Here is a 22,726-nt window from a genome sequence, read left to right as displayed (position 1 = left end):
ACCCAGCCCCCCAGTTCACAGACGTTCACATCCTCTTCCATGCTCAGCTTCACGGCCCTCCTCACTTGTCTTGGCATCTGACTGTGGTCATTTCCTGGGGCCGCCATAACAAGGCACCACACCCTGGTTGGCTTAAAACAGCAGAATTGTCTTGCCATTGAGGAGAAAAGGGTGAGAAATCACGGTGCTAGAGGACTGGTCTCCTCTGTGGGCTGCGAGGGAGAGTCTGCTCCAGTCTCACTCCCACTTCCGGGGGCCTCGGGCCTTCCCCGCCTGGTTGATTGGGCTCTCCCTGTGTCTCCCCGTGGCCTTCCCTCTGTGCACGGCTGGCTGTGCCCAAATCCCCCCTTTCTATAAGGACACGGTCCTACTGGACTAGGGCCCAGCCAATGGCCTCATCTTAACCTGACTACGTCTGTGAAGACCCTGTGTCCAAATAAGGCCACGTTCGGAGGTGCGGGAGGTTAGGACTTGAACGTATCTTTCTGGGGGACACCACTCAGCCCATCACGCTGCTGAGACAAATCCCAGTTCTCTCTGGAGTTCTGCAAAGTGGGCCAGCTCACTTCCTCCTTCCTGCGCCTGGCTTGCCCACCCTACCACGCACGTGTGCGCGCGCGCACACACACACACACAGACACACACACACACACACGCACGCACACTAGTGTACTTGGAGTGTGGCTTTCTTTGGTCTGTTCATTCCATTTCTCTGCCATCTGCTTTGCCTCTTTTTTTTTTTTTTTTTTTTTTTTTGCTTTTTGAGCCGTAACAGTTACACCCCCATCAGTAAGTTCAGTGGGGCTCACAGACTACACAGGGTTTCATCTTGCACATTTACTGTTCCATGCTGAACCAGAAAACACTCCAGAGCAACCTCCAGGGAGCCCGTGCCGCAGATAAGTTAGACATCCTTGCTCTGATGCTAAACCACCCGCCCCTGAGCATCGCCTGTCATTTCCCAGAAATGCCCAGTGAGCAGATGCCATGCGGGAGGGGACGGCTCTGAAAGCTGGACTTAATTTTGACCCAGCTCCCCCACGCCGATTTCTCTTTGTGCTTCTCCTGCAAGCTGGGTGCCTCTGCTCACCCCGCCTGCCTGTGTTCCACTGCTACAAGTGACCTGTCACTTTAAAAGAAAAAAAAAGCCAGCAAGTGACCGTCCTTAGGAACGGGTTGCTAAGTGGGTGTTTTTGCTGAGACGTGGCTGCAGCTTCCCAGGGAGCAGCCCGGGGCGGCCCGACCTTCAGCCTTTCCTTCCGGGATTTTTTTTAGAAGATTCAACAGTAAGACCCATCTCTCTCCACTTTCCTTCCATCCCAGAAAGCGGGACCTGCAAAGTGCCTTGTAAAGTTCCTTAAGGTAAATCGGTTGTCCCCGGGAGCAGGGCTGCAGCAGCGGGAGTCCGCTTTCCGTAGCGGGCTTGGAGTTCAGCCTCTCCCCTGGATACCCTGAGCCGATTTAATGAATTGTTCATGCAGGGGTCCTTGTTTTTTATGTTTTACTTTCTGGAATCAAAACATAGAGCATGACTCGGGCTGCTTTGATTTGAGCCACTGCCTGGTGTCTGGTTTGCAAGAAATGTTAAGTCTGGCTCGTGCCAGCCTCTGGGTGGGATTCCTCCCAGAAGGTCTCTCTGCTTCCTTCCCGGGACTTCCACGCCATCCTGTTGTGCTCTGGTCTCCCGGAAACACTTGCTGCTGCATTTCTGGGCCCTTTAGTTCAAACTGTTCGAGAGGCAAGATACTAGTTATTGCTAGCTTCGCATCCCTTGGCACGAGAGGAAGGGCTGTTGCAGACAAAGGATGGCTGCTCTCACCAAAAGACTACAAGGAAATCTACCCTCTGCGATTTAAACTGATTGTTTCCCTTCATTGCAAACAGGTGCTCTGAAAGGCTCATAAAGCTTAACAGGAAATATGTGTATGTTTACTGGGTTTTCGTATAACTTATTCTGCAAGTATATTCAGCACCAGAATGAAATCTCTCTCAAATGATCTCCTAGAGCTCATGCAGAGTCATTCTTTCAAACATTTATTGAGCATCATCAAGGCACCAGGCTGCAGCAAGGTGCAGACGTTTAGAGTGAGCAAAAACGTGCTAAAGCAGGTCAGAAGCTCAGAGCTTACTGGGAAGACAGACCTATAAACAGATCATCACAGTACAATGAGCTAAGAGCCATGAGAGGTTTATAAAAGGGTTTGAGTGCTTACAGCACAGTGAGACTTCTCCCAGGGAGAGGCCGGGAGCACTCAGTGCATCACATAAGTGCACTGGGCACGTGTCACCTCACACAGCCCCACTGTGGTATTTCTGTGTACTCTTTGGAGGCGACATATGTTATCCTGAGCTGATGAAATGATTCCATAAAGCTATTTGTCACTAACCTTGACTACAGGGAGGTGTGGCTGGAATAACTGGTAGAATTAGGTAATGAAATCAAAAGGGTGCACATGGCACCTGCCCGGGGATCCAGGCTTTAACAGAATAGGACAGAAAAGGCAAAGTGCCATCTACAAGGAGCACACGCTCAAGGGTGTGAGGGCAGCGGGAGGTTTCAGAAGCACCACACATGGAAACAGAAAGGAAACTGCCCTGAGCCCAGCGGGGAGAAGGGAGAGAGGGGCTATGGTTATTGGTGCCAGAGATTGAAAATTGACAACCAAAGATGATAATGGGGAATTTGGCGTCACCTAAGGTCTTTCTTACGACTTTTATTCCTGTACCCTAAGTGCTTTCCCCCTCCCCATCCCTTTCTCCTCCTTTTCCCCATCACTTTTTCTTGATAGTTAACACTTACTAGTACCGAGAGCCTGGTCCAGGCCAGGCATTTTACTCCAGTCTGTCATTTAACCGTGATAAAATAATCACTCACTGAGGTAGGAATTATGATCACAAGTTTCCAGACACAGAAATGTACCTCAGAGAGGTGCAGGCATTGCTCCAAAGTCACATAGCTGATAAATAGAGCTGGAATTTGAACCCAGGTCCATACAATTTTTTTTTTTTACGAAGGTCTCCCTCTTTCTGTAAACCCATGTCTTCCCTGTTCTGGAGTAGGACGCATATGCTGTATTATTTTTTAAGCAGCTAAGGTTGAATTGTGTTACATACAGTGCTGCTCTTTCCATATACCTTCATTCCTTTATTCCTGCATCCTGTAGAATTCCCACAGGTCCTCAGAGTATCTGACAACCCTCAGAAATGGTCCATTTGTTTGGATGAAGATGTCAGTACTTTTCTTGAAAAATATCTTCTGTTTTTTGCACTGAGTTAAACTAAATAAATCATTGACCCAGGCTAGCCAAAACCCTTTCTCGTGGGGTCAATGCTCTGCAGTTTTCCTTTGTAAATATTTCCAGAATAACAGGCTAACAGAGAAGAGTTTCTATATAGTTACTGACATCGCTAAAGCAAGAAAAAGTGTGGAGACAGAGGCAGAGCGGCATGGAGGAGGACTCTGGAGTCGCTGAGTCTCGGGGTCAAACTCTGAATGTGACCTGTAATAACTAAGATGGCAAATCACGTAAGCTGTCAGAGGCTGACCTCCGAGGAAAGCCCGAGTGTGCCCTGTGTAAGTTACGGCATATGCTCCTAAGCTGGAAATTCAACTGTGAGACCCAGTGGGAACACAGAGCCAGGGCAGTAAATCGCAGCTCTCATTCTGATGCTGCCGATAGGAATCTACTAACAGGCACTCAGGGCACATCAGGATGACAAGCTGCATATTAATATTGGGTAGAATTGATTAGTTTTCTTAGCAAAAGTGTTCATAGAAAAATAAATTTGAATGTCATCTGATTTCCTTAGAAACTCATTCAAAGGTAATGATCAGAAAAAAATGAGGAGAAAAAGTCCGCCCTGTTACATTTTTCATTTTCTACTTCTCTTTCTTTCATACATAACATTTTTTTCATTTACTGAGAATTTTTTCAGTTGCTAAGATATTTCACAGCTCTTTTTTTTTTCTCACTTCATAATGCCCAGAGCTGGGGTTTAGAGAGCGTCCATGCTCTGTAGCATTTCATTTTTATCACCTGCCTCCTCATTCTCGTTAGATTGCCTCCTCACCCTTTTATTTTCTTTGCTGCTTTCACCATTTCCCTTCCTCCATTTTTTGTCACCTGTGAGGAGGTCTGAACGGGAGACAATAGAATTTCAGATGCTTTATTTCCCTTTAATGTGCTAACTCCCCATTAGGGTCAATGAAACCTTGAACATGTCAGATGAGCTGCTTACAAGACTAGGTCCCAGTTAAGATTCGGATTCCGTGGATGTTAGGAAGGGCTTGTGATTTGTCAGGCCTGGTGTTTCTCCCCGTGTTCTCTTGTTTAATCTTCATAGCAGCCCAACGAGGACAACACAAAGCTTTGAAGGGTTCCAGAATGTGGCCAAAGGAGACACAGACAATAAAGAGTGATTTAGTCATTCATTCGACACACATTTGTTGTGTCTACTAGATGCCACAGTCCTAAGCTCTAGGGGTAAACAACAAGCAAGCGCTCCTGCCCTCTTGTAGCTTATATTCTAATGAGAATGGGCAGACAGTAACAGATCAGTGCAGGTGTCCGCTGCTGATAAGTGCGATGAAAAAGAAATCGTGATAAGGTGGTTAGGTAGTTCCAGAAGAGGGAGGGTGGGAGGTTATCATTGTTTTATGGGTGTTTAGGGAAGATCTCTCTGATAAAATGAAATCTGAGCAGAGTCCTGTAGGAATCGAAAAAGAGGAGGGAAGATGTCTCAGGAAAGAGAGTTCCAGGCAGACGGAACAGCAAGTGCAAAGGCCCTGAGGTGAGAAGATTCAAGTGCAGATCCTCTGAAAGGATTTAGGATTTACTCTGTTGAGAGAGGGAGGTCACTGGAGGATTCTGAGCAGAGGAGTGACATGATCTCACTTGCATGTTGAACAGTTCACTCGGCACCAATGCAGAGAACTGGCTTTAGGTAGCAAGCACAGTGAGAAGCAGCGATGTCAGGAGGCTCTCGCAAAACCCCTGGGAGACGAGAGTGCTTGACCAGGGCGATGACAGCAGGGCGCTTAGAGGTGCTCGGTTTCCTGGTATAATCTGAAGGCAAAGGGGGCAGGGTTTCTGACGGACTGGATGCGGTGTATCACATGACAGAGAGGACTCAAGAATGACGCCAAGGCAAACCGGCCTGGGGACAGTGGAGTTCCGTGTATTGCAGCATGGAAGGTTGTGGGACAAGCAGGCCAGGCATTCTGGGAGATGTGAATTTGGGATTCAGTAGGAGACAGGACGAGCTCAGCAGGGGAAGGCGTTGAGGTGCTGGTGTGCTGCTCGGAAGATGGGGGAAACCGGCCCAGGAGCCTGAGAGGAGACAGTCACCAGTGGGTCGGAGGAAACCAGGAGAGAGCAAGTCTGAGATGCCAAGTGAAGAAGATATTTCAAGAAAAAGAAAGTGACCAGTCACTTTCATTACTAAATGCCTCTGACGGGGCAAATGAGGTGAGGGCTGAGGACTGATCATGAGCCATGGGGATGCCGGGTTACAGAATCCATTACAGGACCTGGCAAGAGCAGTTTCAGGGAGTTCAGCGCTCAGGAAAGAGAGGGTTTGAAGAGTTTTCCTGTAAAGGGCTGAACAACTGAGTAACGTCTAGAAAGAGATGTGAAGGCCAGAGAGAACTTTTTCCAAGGAAGGAGCCTTTGTACACGGGCAGGAATGACCCTATTATGATTATGCAGGTGAGGAGGGAAAGTTGTCTGGGCAGGGAGGGGAGGGGATGGGAGCAGAGGTCCTGGAGGGAAGCAGGGAGGGGCCACAGCAGCAAGCGGAAGCCCAGGAGGGGACATGACTCAGTGTGGTGGGGGTGGGGCTGCGGGGGGTGGGAGGTTGGGGAACCCCTCTCTGGCTTCATCTCTTTGCTCATTTCAGGGGGGGCGGTAATTAGATTTATTCATTTTATTTCTTAGTGGAGGTACTGGGGATTGAACCCGGGACCTCATGCATGCTGAGCAGGAACCCTACCACCGAGCTATACCGTCCCTCCATCTCTTCGCTCTTGAAATGAGAACCAAGGCCAAAGGTAGAGCGTGAAGGTAGAAGGGAAGGTGAAGGTTTGAGGGGAAAGGAGAGGCTGTGAAACAGTCTTTTAGGAGCTGGATTCCAACCAGGCCACTTACCCCAGGGGCAGAACCCTTTCTGGCTCGAGCTCCTACACAGGAGAGCCAGGCTCACCACCAGGCCGGTGGAGACAGAGGGCCTGGCCTCTTTCCTTCTCTGGGGCTCATCACCACCTATCCTGGGACCCGCAAGAAGGCACTCCTTGTGAATAGCAGGTCTGCTCAGCCCCAACAATCCCCTAACCATCAAAGTCAGCTTCCGGTTTGTCAACAAGAAGGAAGATGTTTTCCCTGAGTTCAGCTGGCCTGACTTCTTTGTTCTTTGCCTGGCAGGGAGGAGCCGACACAGCACAAATGAATCCCAAGGAAGAAAAAGTGAAAATAATTACAGAGGTGAGTGGCTGCTTAGATGTCCCTGGGGGGTGTGTCTGTGTGTTAAGGCTCATGTCACACGGGCTGTTGAGTGAGGAAGTTAGGCCAGCAACGAGCCTTTACTGCACACCTACTGCATGCAGAAGGTGCCATGTCAGGCACGTGGAGAAGAGGGGCAGGTGGAGTAGGAAACTCAGCTCCAGGGCGGAGTGCCGTGAAGTGGCTTTGTAACCATCTCATGAATTCCAATACACGGCAGTTCTGAATTACCACCTACCGTGGGGTCCAGTTCTGCTGAAGCACATTGATTTCTAAAGAAATTCAAAATGAGGCCAACAATGGCAGATTACAACCATTAATAGAATCCTCTGTCTCATGGAGTCCTGCAACTTCTAACTCACTGTATGTGAAGCATCATTAAACACCATGTGGACCAGAGAAGGGAGGCCGTCTCCAATTTGAGGACTGTAGCATTCCGAACAGAAGGGAAAGTCTTCCTCTCAGTCCTTGCTTCTCTCTTGGCTCCAGCGTTCAGTCACTGGAGACCACAGAGGTAGAAGTGGAGACAATACGCTATTTTCAAAAAGCCTGAAGGAACCCAGATAAAACCATGCAGAGGAACTTTAAGCAAGATACCAAGTACTGACAAATCACCGAAATCTACACATGCTCATCCGTTCATGCAACAGATATTTACTGTGCCTCTGGTCCCAGGGGAGACAGCAGCGAACAAAAGCCCTGAGCCCTCATGGAGTTTACATTTGGTCTAATTTGAAGTTTACTACTGGAGTTTTCCATGGATGGAGGATCAAAACATTATTGGAAAGCCAGAAAAAAAAAAAAGACATAGTTTTCTCACAAGTCTACTCTAAGGTAATAAGAACAGTGTTGAATTAAGAACCACAATTGCACACCTCTGTACTATCATCTTAGAATTTAAGTTGGAGAATTCCCGATAGGCCCTGAAGAAGGAGGCCTGGGTGAGGATGGGCCTTGCACCCAGAAAATCAGTCAGAGAGATCAGGTCCCACAGACAAAGGAAAAGCCCCAGCTACACCCATCCCTGGTTGGCACCTCAGCTCCTTCGTCTGCAACTGAAGTTCACACCGTCTCTAACGTGACACCAAGGATGCCGCTGTGTGGTTGGAACCTAGCCCAGCAACCTGCCTGCCGTGTCTTTTGACATCTTAGATGATTAAAAATCTATTCTTTGTGTTCCAAGTTCGTTTCAGTATAAAAACAGAAATTTCCCAATTTTAGGGGAAAAAAAGCCTAATAAATTAGATGTACCAGGAGAGGTTCTGGGTTCCTCTTGCAACTTCTCTTATACCCACAGGTGCTGGTGCTCTGGTTTGTGAAACTCTAGGACTAGAAAACGTGAAAGCTTGAAACTTGAGAGGGTTTGGCTCTAACATTTTATGACTAAAACTTTAGAAAGCATAATATGGGAAAAGAATCAAAGTTTGCACTGTTAAAGGATTTCTCCCTTTTCAAATAGACCTGCAAACATTTCTTTTAAATTGAGACTTCTGTGGTGATTTAACATGGATTTTCACTATTCTCCACCTGATAGTCAGGCTAGGGAGCAGAGAAGCACAGCCCTGGAAAAAAAAAAACCCTAATATGATTCTGATGTCACCCTGTGCTGGGGTTGTCTGTCCGTCTGGGCCCGAACATCTGTCCTGGCAGATTCATTTGTTCGTGGCCTTCATTAGATCACAACTTTTGAGGGAAGTCACGGGGAGTATCTCTGTGCCCCCAAGGCCGGGCACACACATTAAGCACTCAATAGATGCCCTGTGCATGAACAAGCAATGGAAGCTCCAACAGCATCTCATTGACTTCCCATTTGGATATGCTTTTCAAGAACATGTCAATTTGGGGAAAAGTAGATGGTGGTGGCTGCTTAGATGGGTCAACTGTCCCTTCACACACACTCAGCGTTAGTGGGTGGAGGCTTCTGGGCAAGATGATAATTTTAACACCTAAAAATCACACCCCTGGTCCTCGCTTACCACTCTTTCCCAACTTACACACACACACACCAAGTGACAACTCTTCCATTTGCATTTTAACAAAGGAGTTCATTGAAGATGGTGAGGATGCAGATGAGGGGCAACGGAAGAAGACCAAGAAGGTTCCAAGACAAAAAAGAAAGAAACAGGTAAGCAATGACAAGAAGCACAGTCTGTCTAGCAGGCTGTTGGCTAATAACCCGCTGCATGCAGAGATGCCACGCATCCTCCTGTGGGTACCAGCATTTGGCCTTCGCTGGGAGAGGCAGGGATGCGAGTGGATGGTCCAGGTGTGGACCCTGTGCTGGGCCTGACAGAGGACCCTCACAATGAAGCCATGGGCAGTATTTGGAACATTTTTCCTCTAAAGTGTTTCCCATCCCCCAGAGAGAAGTTTAGAAATGATGGAAAAAGCCCCTTCCAACTTGTCATCAAAGGTCATAAACTAAGACCGGCGATAGATGGCAGTGCAGGATTACAAACCTTGGGGAACTCCCACTCTCTCCAACTCCAAGCCCAAATTCCACCTCAGCTGAAACCAGAGGCTGATTCCCGTCTCCCGGGCCTGCAGGCAGCCCCTCCCCCAGTTCTGCCCTCTGCAGAAGTTGCCCTCTGGCCGTGATCATCCCCGTGCAAGCTCCACTTTCTCAAGGTAAATAAATTCTCTTGAAAAGGAGTCGTCCTCTGAGGAGGGAGGCAGGGACGATCTCGTGGATGGGTGATTTGTTTGGAATCAGCCAGATGCCAGCAGGGGAGGGAGGGGAAGGAAGCGCCATTTTGAGCCAGCAGCCACGTGATGGGGCTGCCTGGAGAAGGGTGGCCGGGGAGATGGGAAGGGTACCGGGACCGAGAGCCCAAGTCAGAAAAGAAACCCCTCTCCCTGCTCCCCCTTACCCACAGCACTCCTGTGGGGACGAGCTCCGTCCGGAGCCCCCTTCTCTGCAGCTGGTGTGGACCCGTCCTGGGGAGGGACCAGGGGTGGGAGGTGCTGCCTGGCCATACCGTTGGTCCCTCTGGACACTGAGAAAGCTTTAACCCCATCCTGCAGGTCAGCCAGGGGCTCTGCATCCAGGGCCAGGGGGCCCCGCGACAGCAGATGGGCTGGTGCGGATGGAAAGAGCTCAAAGGCCACAGGCACAGTGAGCAGTGGTGACCAGGCCTGGGGGGTGGAGCTTGGACTGCCCGGCAGAAAGCGGCAGGGATGGAGTGGAGGAGGTCATTCCAGGCACAGCACTTCCCTGAGGCATCTCACGCACTGAACTGCACAAGAGCGTCTGTCACAGACAAGGTGCAGTTTTGAGGGTGTCGGCAAGAAATCTGGAGGAGTGTTGCTTAACCCTAGTGGCACTTCAAAATCACTTGGGGATTTTTTTTTTTAACTAAATGCCTCAGGTCCACCCCAGGCCATTTATTTAAACCAGAATGTCTGCACTTTGCATGATGCTTGATATATAGCAGCATCTCAGTGAATGGGCTATTTTTAGTTCCTTTTTTTCAGAGGAGGAAGGAAGTTTAGAAGTTCAATACTTCACCCAGGGTCCCATAGTAAATCTGAGTTCAGAGCCAAGCCTTTGTCTGGTCCTAAGGACATCACTCACCCATGGCCTCCATTGCCACGCTTGCCCCTTCCTGCCCTCCTCTAAGAGTCTGGGGCAGGAACCAGAGGCTATTCTTTGCCCTGGATTAACCAGAGGCACTTGGACAACTGTTTCCAAATGAATTGGGAGTTGGGATCAAATAGTTCAGTTGTAATTTCCCTGCTTCTCTTTTCCTCCAGATTTCTACAAAGTGCTACACATTATACCTAGAAAAAGTGAAAATATTCATTTTATTTTGGGATGCTGCAAGCATTTTGCCCAAGAAACCTCTTAGAGAAACTCAGGATCCACACCGCTTCCTTGGAGGGATGGGGAGGGGAGGACCACATCGACTCACATGGCAGAGATGACAGTTATCTAGATCTGAATAGTATTACAATCTGTCCCTTTGCTAAGTGACCCATCTCATCCTGAGATAGGATCTGAGTCAACCAAAGCCCCGGGAGTCACAACCTCTGACCATCTGCCCACAGCTGCCAGCTGCTGGCCCCAAGGAAATGGTGTCTGAAAACTCCCACCTCGAGGACCAGCAGGAGCCCGTGCAGGAAGGTTCTGACACTCACCTCCTGAGCATGACGAGTCGACGAGGCCCACGAAGTAAGTGTCTCTCAGTTCTGTTCAACCAGTAGTTATTAATCGCCTCTTGTGATCAGCACAGAGCAACATGGGGATTTCTCATGGGTATTATTTTTCATATATGTCCACTGCCCACCCCTATGCCAGATTTCAGCCCAATTCTGTGGGTCATCTTCTAGGTGAGCATCTGTCTAGGAGACAGGACACAATCCCAGGATATATTTATATAACCACATAAGTTTGGAAGCATTCACTGAAATAGAATGGTGCAAATAGTCAAATAGGTAGAAATTCAAAGGAGGGTGAAATAGTTAGGAAGGCATATTTGTTAATGAAATCGACTGGAATGAGATGTTGGAAAACCTGAGGAGGTTTCTGAGGCTCTTGGGGACCTTGCTCCTTGTGGACCCCTGCTTTTATCCCCCCAGCCCCCCCCCCCCCCGACACACACTCTCCCTTCCTCGTCCAGAAACCGTGGCCTGTATTTTACAGCATTATTCTTCCCCACTGCGGTCAGCATCAGTCATTATCAGATCATTGTAGGGAAACTTACTACCCCTCCCTTGTTGCTTTTCATGAAAAATGGAAGAGACCAGAGGAGAAGATGAGTTATACTTTTCAGTTGTTACCTAATCATTACACAATTGATACCCTGTTTCCCTGGAGCTGAGCTGGGGAAGAAAGTAACTATTGGAAATTAGAAGGCTTTGGAAGCAGGCTCATCTGAAGGCCAACCCTAAGAAAAATGCAGTTCCCATCCAAGAGCAGTGACACAATAAAACTGTTACCAATTAGTAAAATAGAGCCAGGATTGATCCCAGAGAGTTGCTTCCTTTCCTAAATGGGCAAATTTATTCATTAGTGAAGATTACAATTTGTCTTAGTATGCTCAGGCTGTCCTAACACAGTATGCCATAGACTGGGTGGCTCAAACAACATCTATTTTCTCACAGTTCTGGAGGCTGGAAGTCCAAGATCAGGGTGTCAGTGTGGTCAGAGTCCAGCGAGGCCTCTGTTCCTGGCTTGCGGGCGGCCGCTGTCTCCCTGTGGGCTCACTCTGGTGTCTCTCCCTGTAAAGACACTAATCCTTTTGTGAGAGCCTCACCCGTAAAACCTCGTTTATCCTTCACTCCCTCCTTAGAGACCATATCTCCAAATACAGTCACATTGAGGGTTGGGGCTTCAACATATGAATTTTGTGGGGACACAATTCAGTTCACAGCACAACTATTGAATATTTAAGCAGTTATTTTAAAAATCAAGGGGGGAAATGTCAGAAAGTGTAGCTGATAATGAAGGCTCAGTGTTGTCATGGAACGTGAGTTCTTTTCTTATTCCCAAAATGGGGGAAACACTCTTCACTGTCACCATGGGAGTGATTGTGAGGATCAAATCAAAAAAAAAAAAAAAAAAAGAATGTGGAAGGATTTTAAATAGTGTGCACTGTTTTAAACATTTATATAGTCTGCACTGGCGTTTTAAATAGGTAAATGAGCAGTAACTGAGGTGTTTAGAGTAAGAGACAATCTATGTGTTAGTCAAGAGTAGAAAGAAACAAGACAAAAACAAAAGCTGCTCTTTATGATTTGGTGAAGGAAAGAACAACACAAAGCTAAGATTTGCCGCCTGAGCAAGGTCATGACCAGCTGGTATCTGGCAGCCCAGGGTGGAGCTGAAAGCTGTCTCTGACTTGGTGGCACTGATGGGTCAAGATGTAGAAAAAAAAATCCCTGGAAGTGAAGTGGTAGGTATCTGATGGATAAGAAGCCTGGGTGGTCAGGCATCACTCAGAAATGAGCGGTCAAGACCAGCAGAAAGTCAGTTGTGTGGATGGGAGAGTGGAACAGATTTCATTCATTATGTCAACGCACAGTAGAGTGAGAGGCAGAGAAGTCCAGGGAATGAGGGCCACAAGGAGTGTTGACCTGAGATGGGCTGGGCAAGGCACACAGCAGAGGATGTGCGGCATCTCCATGGTAGACTGCTGAGTGGAGAGGACTCCAGACCGAGGGCTCGGGAACGCGTGGCCACATGCAGAAAGCTGTGCATCCAGAGCGAGGCGGAAGCACCCGTGTCTTTTATGACCTCGCCTGGGAAATCACACATGACTGCCATTTGTTAGAGGCATGAAACGAAGTCCAGCCTGTATTCAAGAAGAGGGGAGTTAGGCTCCACGTTTAAAGAGAGGTGTGTCCAAGAAATTTATGGATGTACTTTTAAACCACCACAGTCATCTTTCTTTAAACCTCTACTCGGAAATCTGTAATGAGCATCACATAAAGTCCTCCACAGTCTGGCCCCGTCCAGCTGTGTTCTCACTCCTCTCCGATCTGCCTGCATCCTGGTTGTCTGCTTACTGGCCTCTGAAGGCCTCGGGACCACCTGGCATTCCCGGGCTTTGATGTCTACTCAGAAAGCTCTCCATTCATCCCTTTGTTAAGACTGTGACAGAAAAGCAATAGAGTGTGTCAGTGAAGACCACGGTCTCTGGCATCAGAAAGTGTGGGTACCAGCCTCTGTCAATTCCTTATTCGCTTGGGCAAGCTCCCCCACCTCCTTAAACTTCAGTTTCTTTATTTGCAAAATGGGGACAAGAATAGAATGCCTTAAAGCTCCCAATGAGTTTAGATTCCAGTTCCAGGATGAGAGGGTAAAAAAGAAAACAAATGAAAAAGGAAGAAGCAGCACAGTAGATCTACTGTATGGCCAGTAGTGGGAAGTGTTAGAGAGAAAGATAAATTAGCAGGACAGGGCTGCCGTGGCGGTGAGAGCAAGGCTTGCTGTTTTATAAAGGTCATCGGGGGAGGCCTCCCCGGGAAGGTGATGTTAGCACAGAGGCCTGGAGGAAATGAGGGATCCCTGAGGAAAGTGGCCTTAAAGCGCTTGGTGAAGGGCTTGGTGTGTTTAAGGAACAGCAAGGGGGCAGGAGAATGAGTAAGAGGAAGAAGAAGGAATAGGGTCAGAAGGGAGGAGGGGAACTGGACCAGCCTTGTGGGTCCTTCCACTCTTGATTGGAGTGAGATGAGAGCCAGGGGAAGGTTGAGCAGACGAGGGATCTGGGCAGACTCCAGGCTGAAGTCTGCTGGGCTAAGAGCTGACTCTGGAAGGAACAAGGACAGAAGCCCAGAGACCAGGTAGAGGGCACCAGCAGAAATACAGGTGGAGGCGGGGGACTCGGGCCAGGGTCATCGTGGATGGGATGGACAGGAGTGTGGGGATCTGGGGGTCTGGAAGGTAGAGCCAACAGTCTTGTGCTGTATTGAGCCGGGACTGCGGAAGTAGGGAAGATGACTCCAGGCTTTTCAACGTGAGCAACTGGGGAAATGGAGTGACCATTTACAGAGAACAGAAAGATGGTGGAAAGAACAGGTTTGAGGGTAGACAGCAGGAAAAGACGTGCAAGGTTTCAGATGCCTATTTGATATGCATTGGGGATGGATGGAGGGGTCTGGATGTCGGGGAAGAGGTGGAGGCTGGAGTGGTCTTTGCTGACCTTCTACCTGAAATGGCACTTCCCCACCCCATCACCTGCTCTGTCCTCCCCTCTGGGTCTATTTTCCTTCAGAGCACTCATACTCAGTTATCCGGCCCACTCCAGGTACCTGCCCCCCCCCCCCCGGACGGAAGTTCCCTGAGAACAGGACTTTGATCTCTCCATTCACTGCTGAACCCTAATCCCAGTGCCTAGAGCAATACTTGGTCCATGGCAGAGGCTCAATAAGCAAGTTTTTTCTGTACAGCACAGGGAACTATAGTCAATATCGGGTAGTAACCTACAGTGAAAAAGAACAGGGAAAGGAATACATGTATGTACATGGATGGCTGAAACATGATGCTGTGCACCAGAAATTGACACAACATTGTACACTGACTATACTTCAATTTTAAAAAGGGGGGGGGGGGGTTGGAAGTTGTTGAGAACTCTGACCTACGCATAACAGCAAATGCTTCAGACATGGCCCGCCCACTCAGGTTGTGTAGCCTTGTGGCAGAATCAGTTGATGGGAGAGGCTACACTGAAGCTGGACTGGCCAAGTGATGGGAGCATCTTCCATAGTCCTCCCCATCTGCCCCATCTCGCTCCGGCTGGCTATAAGAACACAGGGTCGGGAACATGGTTCTCCCGTGACTTTAAGTAGGCTGGCTGCTTTTTAGAGAAAGGAATTTTCATCACACAAGCCCATTTTCTCCTCTACCCCTTTTATTATTATTTTTTTCTCCAGCAAAATTGGAAACATAACTCTATTTCCTCTACTAACAACTCTTCAGCCCATCAATTAAGGCTTTATGTGTATGGTAATCAGCACAGCTTTTGATACACTTAAAGTAAATCAGATGACACCAATTCAACTGCCAAGCCATTAAGATCCTAAACATAATGCCCTCTGGAGCCTCTATTTTTTATGAGAAAAATTCAAGCATACACAGAAGTAGATAAAATCTAGTGAACCTTGTGTGCCCATCAGCAGATTCAAGGATTAACAAGATTTTGCCTCATTTGTTTTTCTTTTTTCATCTCTGCCAGAATATTTTTTAATTGTAAAAAAACACATAAAATTTTCCATCCTAATCATTTTTAAATGCATAGTTCAATAGAGTTAACTCTCATCACATTGTTGTGCAATAGAGCTCCAGAACTATTTCATCTTGTAAAATTGAAATGCTATCCCTTTTAAACGATAACTCCCCATTCCCCTGCCCCTCGGCCCCTGGCAACCACCGTTCTATTTTCTGTTTCTATGAATTTGACTACTTTAGATACCTCATGTAAGTTGAGTCATACAGAGTTTGTCTTTGTGACCGGCTAATTTCACTTCACATAATGTCTTTAAGGTTCATTCACACTGTAGCATGTGACAGGAATCCCTTCCTTTTTCAGGCTGAATAATATTCCATGTCTATACCACATTTTGCTTATCCATTTACCCTTCCTGGACATTTGGGTTGCTTCTACATCTTGACTATTGCTCATAATGCTGCTTTCAATATCAATGTGCAAGTATCTTCAAGATCTTGCTTTTAACTCTTTTGGAGACATACCAAGAAGTGAGATTGATGGTTCCTGTGGTATTTCTACTTTTACTTTCGGGGAACCATCATCCTGCTTTTCAGTGGGTGCACCAACATTTTACATTCCCACCAGCAATGCACAAAGGCTCCAGTTTCTCCACATCCTTGTCAACACTTGTTATTTTCTGTTTGTTTGGGTTTGAGGTTTTCTCATTGTGGATTTGATTTGCATTTCCCTTATAAGTAGTGATGCTGACCATTTTTCATAGGCTTGTTGACCATTTGTATATCATGTTTGGAAAAATGCCTATCATTTGCCCAGTGTCTGGCCAAATCATTTGTTTTTATTATTGAGTTGTAGGAGTTCTTCAAATATTCTGGGTAATAATCTTTTATCAGATATATGGTTTGCAAATATTTTCTCCCATTCCAAAGTCTGTTTTTTCACTTTCTTGATTGTATCCTTTGATGCACAGAAGTTTTTAAGTTTGAGGTTGTCCCGTTTGTCTGTTTTTGCTTTGGTTGCCTGTGCTTTTGTTGTCATAACCAAGAAGTCATTGCCAGATTCAATGTCATGAAGATTTCCTGTTTTCTTCCTGGAGTTTATAATTTTAGGCCTTACATTTATGTGTCTTTAATACATTTTGAGTTTATTTGTGTAAGGTAAGATCCAACTTCATTCTTTTGCATGTGGATGGAGAGTTCCCCAGCACCATTTGTAGAACACACCACCTCTTTCCCATTGAGTGGTCTTGGCATCTTTGTGGAAAATTATTTGACCATATTCCCAAGGTTTTATTTCTGGTTTCTCTATTCTATCCTATTGGTCTGCATTTTATCTTTATGCCAGTACCACACTGTTTTAATTGCTGTAGTTTTGTAATGTGTTTTGAAATCAGGACATCTGAGATCTCCAAATTTGTTCTTCTTTTTCAAAATTGGTTTGGCTATTTTGGGGTCCATATCAATTTTAGTATGAATTTTTCTTTTTTATGTGAAAATGCCATTGAGATTGTGACAGGGGTTGCATTAAATCTGCAGGTTGCCTTGGGTAGTACTGACATTTTAACAATATTAAGTTTTCCAATCTATGAACATGGGATGGCTTTCCATTTACTATGTCTTTCATTTATTTCAGCAGTGTTTTGTAGTTGGCAGTGTACTAGTTTTTCGCCTCTTTTGATAAGTTTATTCCCAAGTATTTTATTCTTTTCATGCTGTTGGAAATGGAATTATTTTCTTAATTTCCTTTTTTTAGATTTTTCATTGTTAGTGTATAGAAACACAATTCATTTTTGCATATTAATTTTCTATCCTGCCACTTTGCTAAATTTGCTTCTTAGTTTCAACAGTTGTGTGTGTGTGTGAGTGTGTGTAATTTTTAGGGTTTTCTCCATATAAGACCATGTCATCTTCAAACAGAGATAATTTTACTTCTTCCTTCTCAATCTGGATGCCTTTTGTAACTTTTTCTTCCCATCTTAGCCTGTTTGCCCTGTTAAGATAACTATAGACAGAGTGGCATATAAACAGCAGGAAATTTACTTCTCACAGTTCTGGATCCTAAGTCCAAGATAAGGTTCAAAATAAAGGCACCAGCAGATTTGGTGTCTGGTAAGGAGGGCCTGCTTTGGGGTTCATAAGTGGCTGTCTTCCTGCTGTGTTTTCACACGGTAGAAGGGGCAGGGAGCTCTCTGGAGTCTTTTTCATAAGGGCACTAATCCCATTCATGATAGTTCCACCTTGTGACCTAATCACCTCCCAAAGGCCTCATCTCCAAGTACCATCACACTGGGGCTTAAATTTCAACATATGAATTTTGGGAGGACACGAACATTCGGTCCACAGCACTTGCCTACTTGCTCTGGCTTGGACGTCCAGTGCTCTGTTGGATAGAAGTCGTCAGGAGGGCATCCTTGCCTTGTTCCTGATCTCAGAGGAGACACTTTTAGTTTTTCACCCCTGAGGATCATGTTAGTTGTGGGCTTTTCATGTATGGCCTTTACTATGTTGAGGTAATTTTCTTCTATTCCTAGTTTGTTGAATGTTTCTATCATAAGAAGATGTTGAATTTTGTCAAGTGCTTTTCTGTATCAATTGAGATGATCATGTGGTTTTTGTCCTTTGTTCTGTTAATGAGATGTATTATATTGATGGATTTTTATACAGAGGTGCTGGGGATTGAACCCAGGACCTTGTGCATGCTAATCATTTGCTCTACCACTGAGCTATACACCCCCTTGATTGATTTGCGTATATTGAACCATCCTGACACACTCCACCCCCACAACCTGGGCTGGGACTGATACTCTGTTATAAATGTTTCATGATGCTGTCTCTCATGACCAATTTATAAACACGATTTAGCTACATTTTTCTAGGCCAAACCTCAGATGCAGTGGTTTCCCTGGCCCAAACAAGAAAGTTTATGCTAAGAAAGCTCATATGTTTCGATTGTATTTTTCTTTTCTAAGCATTTACTTGTTTACCTGAGGCATCCTCCTCTCCCCCAGAAGGAGAGAGAGAGAGAGAAGAAAGAAAAAAGAAAAGAGAGAAGGAAGAAAGGAGGGAAGGAAGAAAGGAAGGAAGGAAGAAGGGGTGAGTGGACAGACAAACAGATGACGCATCTGACAGCCTTGAATTCTGAGAGCTTAATACTATTGTTCCGAGCCAGGCAGCAAGCCTTCTGATAAGATTTCCATCAAGACTCCTCATTCTCTTTTCTTACTCACACTCCATTCTGTTGCCCAAGATATTAAGAGAAATAAACAACATTTCAAGTCAGCAAACATTCCATGAGACCCGTAGGAACTGAAATCAGACTCACTACTGCTTGTTAGGATTTTTGGTCATGGGACCTTGAGCAATCGCCCAACCTCCTGAAGCCGCTGGAGTCTCGTTTATAAAACGGGGATCATAAAAGCCTTGGCTTCACGCAGCTATTATGACAATGAAATCAGATGACATACAGAAAGCGCCCCACAGAGGGTCTGGCACATACACGGTAGCTTCCTCCAGCTGGAAGAAGAACTTGATGCTAAATATCCAACAAAAACAATTACCTCTTTTGAGTGTTCGACATGGCAGGAGAGTAAGCACTTTACGGGCATTACGTTACTTCATTCTCGGAACGGTCCTATAATCAGGCCTTGTTTCACAGATTAGGAAACTAAGGTTCGGAGAGGACCAACAGCTAGAGGCGCTGGAGCCAGACTCCAGTCTGTGGACCTTCGGAACCTGTGTTCTTAATCGCTGCATTACAGCGTCACTCTACACCCATGAATCTTAACTCTGACTAGTAGGCAAAGCTAGTGGTTGACGGTTGCCCACGGAAGCTCCGATGGCAGTGTACAGCCAGCCCTGTCATCCATGGCTCCCAGGGCCCCCCAGAGGACAGGGGACATAGTGCCAGCTTGGAGTCTTTGCAGAATTGTCAGCCTGGCTGTGCCTCATTTTTTCCCCAAAAGAGTGTAAATCACCCACGTCACTCTCCCTGCATAGACTAACCCCTTCTCCTTTGAGAGTTTTTGTTTGTTTTATCCTAGCTTGTTACCTTTCAAAAATCAGTATCCACATCACCTCTGGGAAGTTTCCCCTGTGCCCAGTGTGGGCTGAGTAGACCTTCTTAATGCTTCATGGACCCGGTGCCCATAAGCATGTCTGAAGTCATCCGTTTATTGGTACACAGCCCTCTCTCTCCGCTGGACTAGAAATCCTTGAGGGTGGGGACTAATGTTCAGCTCTGCTTAGCACAGTGCTGGTACACAGAGCGCTCAGCAATGCGTCCTCAGGGGACAGATGTCTCAAGCTTGCCTCTCTGCTTTTTACTCAAGGCCATGCTCTGGTTTGGGGACACTCACTTACCACGCCCACTACCATGCCCACCGCCTCTTTCCAGCCAAGTCTGCTCACCTGGACCCAAATCTCTGACTCTCTCTGGCCTGTCCCTCAGGGCCACCACCCCAGCGACTCCCCTCGGGCCCACAAGCCTCTCTACACTGTAGCCTTCCTGCAGGGCTCCGAGTGTTACTGAAGGCAGACTGGATTCAGATACTCAGCAGCTTCCCTCGATCAGACAGGCTCCCGCACACGCACATGCCCAGAGGTGCCACCTCCCTGATTAACAGCAGCATAAAACCATGTGGTAAAATCTTTGGCTTCTGATTGGCTATTCAAACCTATGCATAGTCATGGAATTCCAGATAAAGAAAGGATTTCACTGAACAGGCACCGGTTCCAAATCAAATAAACATCCAGAAAAAGCACACACACACGTCCCCTGTGATTCCAGCTCACTCCATCTCTTAAGGGAGTGACTATCGAACATTAAGTCATTTCTTAGGAACATAAATTTCTTCATTACTGACATCTGTTTTCCATTCATTCGTGTTAGTGTCTCTGATTAAAGCATCATTTCAGAGCCAATTGCTCAGTATTGGTTGACCATAAAGTTCAGAACCCAGTGAAATTTGGTGCAAATGAAAGGAAATAGAGTATTTATTTCAGGCTTACTTTTTAAAAGTCACCAAGACCTGGAAAGCCTGACCCAGGAAACAAATGTTATAAAGATCAATACGGGACAAAGAGGAGAACTTCCTAAGGGAGCTGGTCTTGGGAGTTACTTTGGAGCTCAGCAGCTGGAGAAGAAAAAACATTCTAGTCAGAGGAGGCACCTGGGAATGTAGGAAATGTCCAAAGTTGGCCAGTGCAGGAGTCTACCCGCTCACGTAGTACTGGGGGCACTAATTTACAGTGCTGAGTTAAATATTTAAGTAGAAATGAATCATATGTTGTATTTGATCAAGTTTTGGTTTTGTTTGTTTTTTTTGTTGTTTGTTTGTTTTAGATATGATATTTGACATCTTGAGGGGGAAAAAAAGCAAATAAAAAAAACCTGTCTGGTTGGAGAAACACTAGGCAATTGTTAGAGATAGCAAAGGACTCAGCCTGGAGCACGACCATGATATGAAAACTAACCAGCCCAGAGCCCTGTCTCCTTGCTCTGGCCAGTACAACCCAGGAAGCAGTATTCCTCTGCCTGAACCATCCCAGGGCGGGGTACCAGGCAACTGGAGACCATCCTTACAGCTCAGAACCCCCCAGAACTACTCGAATCGGCCAGTCCTACACTGCTTACCCTGCTCTGTCTTGTCTTTCCCTCAATAATCCCAAGAAAGGCTGTGACCTAGGCTCTAAGCTCTCACCCCCTCCTGTCTTCGGCCTCCAGACCACCTCTGCATCTTACCCTGGCATGCCCCACCTCCTGGCTCTAGGACCTGGGAGTTTACCATGAACTTTGTTTCCTGAGCCTGTCCTCTGTTTCCTCTTATGGCCCAACTGACTGCCCATCTCATAAGAGAATAAAAAGAATACAAAACAGATCCATTATTATTATTAGTTATAAAGAAAGACATTTTCCAAAACACTCCTTTATAGCAAAACTCCTCCAGAGTCATCTGTCCCCATTCTGTCTCCAGGCTGGAAACTGCTCCCACTCCCTCTCAAAAGTGTCCTCGTTGAGGTCCGCATGCTAAGTTCAGCGGTCAGTTATTCATCTGCCCTGCTTGACGGTCAGCAGCATCCCCAGGAGCTCACCCTCCCTCCTCCTCTGCACTGCGCTCCCCGGACACCACTCCCCCGGCTCCTTCTGCCTTGCTGGCTGGACCTCTCAGTCTCCTTGCTGGTTTCTACACCCCCAACCTCTAAATGTTGGAGTGCCCTGAGCTCAGGGCGTGGCCCTCTTTTCTTTATCACCATCCATTCTTTTGGTCACCTCAGGACTTTAAATTCTATCTTATAGGTATTGTATGTATAACTGACCAGTCCCAAATTTTTATCTCCAGCCTGGGCCTCTTTCAGACTAACTGTGCACCTGCCTACTCAACACCCACTTTTACATGTTTAATAGGATGACTCACACATTTAATAGACTTACTGAAGTATAATCTGCATATCAGAAAATTCACCCACGTGAGGATACAATTCAACGATTTTTAGTACATTTGTAGACTTGTGCAAACATCACCACAATCCAGCTTTAGAGTGTTTTCATTACCCCAGAAAGTCCCTTTATGCCTATTTGCAGATAATTCCCCCTTTCACCCCCAGCCCTGGACAAACACTGATTTATTTTCCTAAAAATGTGCCTTTTCTAGACATTTCATGTAAATAGAATATACAATATGTAGTGTTTTGCATCTGACATCTTAGCATAATGTTTTTTGAGATTCATACATGTTGTAGTGTATATCCACATTTTGTTCCTTTTTATTGCTGAATTGCATTTCATCACCTGGATATACCACATTTTATTTATTCATTCATCTGTTGATGGATATTTGGATTCTTTCCAGGTTGAAGCTGTTATAAATAATGCTACTATGAACTGGGTCATATGATAAATTTATATTTAACGCTATAAGGAGCCGCTGATCTATTTTCCAAAGTGGCTGTATCACTTTACTTTCCCACCGACAGTTTGTGAGAGGTTCAGTTTCTCCACTTCCTGCCCGACAATGTATATAATCTGTCTTTAATTTTAGTCTTAATAGTGTGTGTATGGTGGTATTTCATTGTGCCTTTAACTTGTATTTCCCTAACGATTAATGACACAGAGTATTTATCACATGCTTATTAGTAACTGATACATCTTCTTAGTAAGTCTATTTAAGATTTTACACATTATTAATTGGATTCTTCGTCTTGCTGTGGAGTTGTAATAGTTCTGTACATATTCTGGATACAAGTACTTTATCAGATATATAACTTGCAAATATTTTTTCCAAGTACATGTCTAATCTTCATTTTCTTAATGATATCTTTTGAAGTACAGACGTTTTTAATTTTGATGAAGTCAAATTTATCACTTTTCTTCTATTATGGATTGTACTGTGGGGATTGTATCTAAAATTTTTTTGTCCCACCCAAAGTCGTGAAAATTTTCTTCTATATTGTCTGGAAGTTTTGTGTTTTTAGTTCTTACATTTGGTTAGGTCCATGGTCTACTTGGAGACCATTCAAATTTTACTCAACTGAAACTGAGCTTCTGATCACCTTTTTCCAACCCCAG

At 46.0% G+C, this 22,726-nt stretch overlaps 1 protein-coding gene across 3 annotated transcripts in view; it reads left to right on the top strand.

Moving 5' to 3' along the window:
* Nucleotides 1–1,211: 1,211 nt before the first annotated feature.
* Nucleotides 1,212–22,726, top strand: part of CC2D2A (coiled-coil and C2 domain containing 2A) — a 114,351-nt gene continuing 92,836 nt past the window's right edge. The window contains exons 1-4 of one of the 3 annotated variants that reach the window (XM_031437119.2): nucleotides 1,212–1,362; nucleotides 6,420–6,479; nucleotides 8,539–8,622; nucleotides 10,545–10,668. In XM_031437119.2, the coding sequence (XP_031292979.1) occupies nucleotides 6,441–6,479; nucleotides 8,539–8,622; nucleotides 10,545–10,668 (247 nt within the window). In that variant the 5' untranslated portion in view covers nucleotides 1,212–1,362; nucleotides 6,420–6,440. Of the gene's footprint in view, nucleotides 1,363–6,419; nucleotides 6,480–8,538; nucleotides 8,623–8,942; nucleotides 9,126–9,521; nucleotides 9,613–10,544; nucleotides 10,669–22,726 lie in introns of those variants that run through there. The other 2 variants (XM_064487934.1, XM_064487930.1) reach the window with 2 other exon arrangements.

The sequence above is a fragment of the Camelus dromedarius genome, chromosome 1 (genome assembly GCF_036321535.1).
Source record: "Camelus dromedarius isolate mCamDro1 chromosome 1, mCamDro1.pat, whole genome shotgun sequence".
Lineage (NCBI taxonomy): Eukaryota > Metazoa > Chordata > Mammalia > Artiodactyla > Camelidae > Camelus > Camelus dromedarius.
The sequence above is the reverse complement of the archived record's forward strand: the minus strand, read 5'-3'. Positions and strand labels throughout refer to the sequence as shown.